Genomic DNA, 4,853 nt, shown 5'->3' with positions numbered 1-4,853 from the left:
CTACCACATTGTTGAAGTAGGCAGACTCTGTAATTCATCCTTTCTCCTTTTACCAAGTCCACCACAAGCGTCTTCTCCTTCTACACTCAAGACTTCCTCTCCACTATGGCCGCATAGACCACTCTCCTTGTGTCCTCACTCCATACTGTACTGCCCTAACAACTCTGCGCAAATCATCCCTCCAACAGACATTCCTTTCTCAAAGGGCGCTCTGGTGACTAAATGACAATAGAGGAGGCAGTGATTTGAAAGACAAGAACATAGGCGGCACATATATTTAAGTTTAATATACCGGTACACCAAATTCGTTCTAACATATGAGACTGCGTCAAACAAAATGTTACTTATGAACCTTTGAGACTTATCGAGATAATCGGGCTTAAAGTTGGCCAATTGATTTTCGCACTTATGAGAAACAGTGACATTTATTGTAAGCTTCCATCGAAAAAAACTGTAAAACCACCCTTATTCAATTGCTTTTAACACGAGCTCTTAAATAACACTTAAATCTCTAAAATTGAAAAATATTGAGCTCACAACACTCCTAAATGTATCGTCATTTCGAGGGCCCATAAATGAAGATAATATTTTTGAGCGACCACAACTTCTTCCGTTTTAAGCATTCTGCAGCTTATAAGGGCTCAAAAGATAGAAGAGACGCCCCGCTTTCGTTTAGAGTGCTTAAATCGCGATTCGTACTTAGGTTCATAAGTAACATTTTGTTTGACGCAGTCTCATATACAGTACCTGTATCGACAGCATTAGACTCATCTACTGCATGTAGCACAACATCTGAAGGCGTCAAGTAGCTCAAGGCTAGTTTCTCTCGTACTTTAATAGTTAGTTTATCACCAGAGATTCAAGTTCCGAATTGTACAAGTAACTTTACGAAAAACATTCACGATGTTCACATTTTATAGCAACGCGTTTTTGGTGGTGGTGAAAAGGCAGCTCCAGTAACTAGCCGGATAGCTGACATCCAGTTTCATCTTGTTTTCACTAAGGAGACCACTTTTTTACATCAAGATTTGTGATTGTAGTTGCGGAAAGAGATTATTTTCAATACAAAAAAAGATTGAATTCAACACCTCTAAAAAAAGGATGCTTTTCAATAGCTAAAAGGTGGTATTGATGTACTCTGTCCCGTTTATTTATATTACAGCTGTGTGTGTTACAACATATTGATATTTTTAGACATCCTGGTATGACACGAGACGGCGCATTCGCCAACAGACGCTGATCCGCAGTCATGAGCGACGATGGACAAGATCCAGAGGTCTTGCCGCCTGAGGGTGATTCTTCTAACGTCGCACATAGTTCATTCCGGTTTATCCCAACCCATTTTACAGAAGATGCTGCTGTTACAGCGCTACACAGTGCTGATACATCTGAATACAGCCATGTACGCACGTTATTGCAACACTTGCCCTGATGAAGCAATATGACCTGCAAACAGCAACCGCTCACATGCCTGTTCGGAAACAGAGTGTGAGTCAGCGAAAAAAACAAATTGTCTGAGCAAGGACGACTGTAGGAAAACTGGAAAAACAATTTGTTCAAAAACCATCCTTTCCAATTGGGTGGAACGTGACCAAACAACTTCCAGTTGAAGACACCGAAGGAAAAATCACGTTGAGAAATGTACCTGGCCGAGTTGTGGATTGGCAAAATTGTGTTGGGCCAAGAGGTGTCTATAACTGGGCGGTTGAGTTCAACAATGGTGCTAGGAAATTGCTGGAAGTGGATCAATTGGCTGCGCTGATTAACAAGTGCCACCACGAAGGGCTAAACGTTACAGCGCGTCTTTTCTAGTCGAAGCGTGACTCACGACATCGTGGTGATAACCAAAGTAGTTCTAATACCACATGCTTTGCATAATACATACAGAAGTATCCAATGGAAATTGTATTGAAAAGCATCCGATTTTGTATAGCAGATAAGCCGCACCCTCTGGTTGCTTACAAACGCCAAGTGAATGAATAATTTGCCAACATCCCAGAATCTGAAGAGCCGGTAGATCAGCGTTTCTGCATTTGAGAAACGATTATCCTGATCTCGGATTTCTGTGGTTTCATTGGCTAACACTCCTTTCTTGAGATTGGGTAGGTGTGCCCGTATAGAGACAAGCTGTTACAGTAATTACTGGTCATTTTGGAATCCACCCATAACAACAACAAGGCTTTCGACACTCCCACGAACCAGCTTGCACAGTAATGCGAGTGCTCCTGTGGGTATTGATTGCGACTTTGGCCATCTTCGTTTCGAGCTGTGAGGCCGCTTCATTCGACAAGAACAAGCCACTACCGCGCGTATTATCTAGCAAGTCGACGTCACACGTCCGTGCGGTAGAAAATGCCATCGAGCTCGACACTCGTAGAGGCGACAGCGGCAGGGATGAGACTGAAGAGCGAGGTATTGCCCAGACGATCGCCGAGAAAGCCAAGAGTATCAGCAAGAGAACAGTTGATACATCCAAACACCTTTAGTAAGAGAACCGTCGAGAGCTATGGAGGCGTCTCAAAGCGTGGTACCTCAAGAAGGAGGCAGGCATACTCGAGCGAAGATTTAAGGAACTAGTTGCGGAGAAAAAAACGTATGCCGACGTCAATGGGAAACTCTGTTGTATAGTGGGCGGTGGTCGACTCCGTCAGGCTTCAAGCGGTTTCTCAAGAAGTATATTGAATGGTTGAAGAAGAATGGCTACTTGGACCTTGCAAGAAAAGAGAACGACAGGTGGTTTACATCGACAACGTACCAAGAAAACGCTTGCACGTTTTCTTACCGTGTTTTCTTCACAAAATGACAGTTAAAAAATGATCAAGTTGCAATCAACTGAAGGAGTAGCTCTACCAGTAAAACATCGGTCGTCTGCTAATCGTATTGTTACCTAAAAGTGTGCATACTGGGGTGTTAAATTCCTGTTTATTCATTTAGTGGTGCAACTTAAGGCTGATTTAGCTCCGCTGAACGTCACTGTCTAAATAAATCCACCTTGCCAAGTCAAAACGCCTTTATTCTTCCGAGCCCTGGGCACTCTCAGCGTCCGTCTTGATCGACGCAAGAATAGAGTATTCATAGTTCCATGATGCATCTCTTTCGGCTGAAGCTAGGCTCAGATTTGAAATTTCTGTTCCTGAACGAGAAAACCAAGAGATTCGAGTCCAACGAAAAAGCGAAGCTCGAAGATAACGACCATTCATGAGCATCTATTTGCCGTACACGTGTGTTTTTAATAAAGATAGCCGGGGTTACTGTATCTCTAGCCCAATTGGTCAAAGCGATGAATGCGGTTGTTTCATTGGTTGAAAATAAGCTATGGACAACGACAAGTTTGGTACTGCTGGCACGTATTTTATTTTAACTGCGTTTTGCCCATACTGTAACGTAATGGATACAAAAAATAGATATCGTACCTTACAAAACGGTCCTCCACCTATTCAGCTTGTAAAAACGCTACTCAGAGTCGTTACCACATCCCGCTTCCTACAAGACGATAACTCCATCTGAGTGACACAGCAGCGATTGTGTTGCTGGGTAAGCTGTAGTTTTTATTTTACTCTAAAATTTCAAAAGCGACATTTACGAATTCTTTAAAATTCTTTTTTTGCTGGTCAAATTTGAAGCGCACGAGCCTCACATTTCATGTGAAAATAGAACAGCTAAATGTCGAAGCCAGGAATGCGGGAAGCCATGCGCGCACGAATGCTAAGGGTAGGCTGCGTGTGGTAGAGTAGCCCGAGGAGCTGCGCTAACACACGAACGAGCCGATTTTGTTGTGGAGCGTCTAATTAGGGCGCTGGTTGCGAGAGAGGAAAACTGTGGATTATGTTCGGTCTGTTCAAGGGTTTCTCGGGATTCTTCCAGCGACGACGACTACGTTGATGACTCCTTTCTGACGAAGGATGACGTGGCGAATGCGGAGGAAGACATGAAAAGCCTCAAAGACGAAATCAGCGATGACGACATTACCAAGCCTGATTACTCTAGAGTCACCGCGACCACGAACCAGAAGGACGCGAAGGGCGCAGCAACGAATGAAGAGGGTGCGATAGGGAGTGCGGGTGAAAAGAGCGAGGCTACGTATAAGAAGGATGCAGACGTTGGTGAGAACGAGTTACAAATGATATCGATTCTCGTGTGTCGGGTGTGGAAATAGAAGAAGGCGCGGCCGCGGTCATGCCTGGCACGGTGAATGAGGATGAGGATGATGTCGCAGATAACATGGGCATGTATTTGTTAATGGCGATAATTGATTAAGTTTTAGTGCTTACAATATGGTCGTCTGTTTGCCGAAGTGACGGATACTCCTGTGGACGCAGGCGTAACGAACACTGACACGGCAGAGGCCCGCACGCCAGTGTCCTCGGCACAAGATGGTGACGACGACACGGTTGCGGGTGGGACGGCGATGGTGGCGCTAATATGAGTGACAATGGCGACGAGAATGCAAGTACGCACGGTATGTTGCTTGAATAATTGTGTTGCTTACTATATTGCTCCTGGTTTTGGTTTTCGGTAGACTATATCCTTTAGTTTGTTCAGGCCGCTCGAACCGATGCTGAGCTGGAGTGAGTTAATCACAAGAGGCGACATGAGTCACCGCATGAGAGATCGGTTTGCACTGAAGAAGATGGTGAGGATTGTCGTCCATTCAAGCGCACCCGTACTAGTCTCACAAACACCGCTACGAGCACGAGTGCTGTCAATCAACAGCGAGCCCGGCGTCGTACAAAAACATTTGAAGCGTGTGAGAAGATTATCAAGGCGCGTCAAGCAGCCGTTAGCACTGAACCAGGCCTGTCCAAGAAACCGTTCAAGAGCTGATCCAAACACTAATCATCGACAAAGATTTT

At 44.7% G+C, this 4,853-nt stretch overlaps 2 protein-coding genes across 2 annotated transcripts; both read left to right on the top strand.

Moving 5' to 3' along the window:
* Positions 1–2,213: 2,213 nt before the first annotated feature.
* PITG_17217 (secreted RxLR effector peptide protein, putative) lies at positions 2,214–2,486 on the top strand (the record flags this gene model as incomplete). Its single annotated transcript, XM_002897047.2, has 1 exon — positions 2,214–2,486. One exon carries the CDS (start codon positions 2,214–2,216, stop codon positions 2,484–2,486), a length of 273 nt encoding a protein of 90 aa, XP_002897093.1.
* A 1,177-nt stretch (positions 2,487–3,663) lies between these two features.
* PITG_17216 (uncharacterized protein) lies at positions 3,664–4,156 on the top strand (the record flags this gene model as incomplete). The annotated part of the gene is made up of 2 exons (XM_002897046.1): positions 3,664–3,711; positions 3,902–4,156. The coding sequence occupies 2 exons, from the start codon at positions 3,664–3,666 to the stop codon at positions 4,154–4,156; spliced, it is 303 nt and encodes a 100-aa protein (XP_002897092.1).
* Between the last annotated feature and the right edge of the window lie 697 nt (positions 4,157–4,853).

Source organism: Phytophthora infestans, genomic scaffold, assembly GCF_000142945.1.
Source record: "Phytophthora infestans T30-4 supercont1.50 genomic scaffold, whole genome shotgun sequence".
Classification (NCBI taxonomy): domain Eukaryota; phylum Oomycota; class Peronosporomycetes; order Peronosporales; family Peronosporaceae; genus Phytophthora; species Phytophthora infestans.
This window is presented reverse-complemented; position numbering and strand designations above follow the sequence as displayed.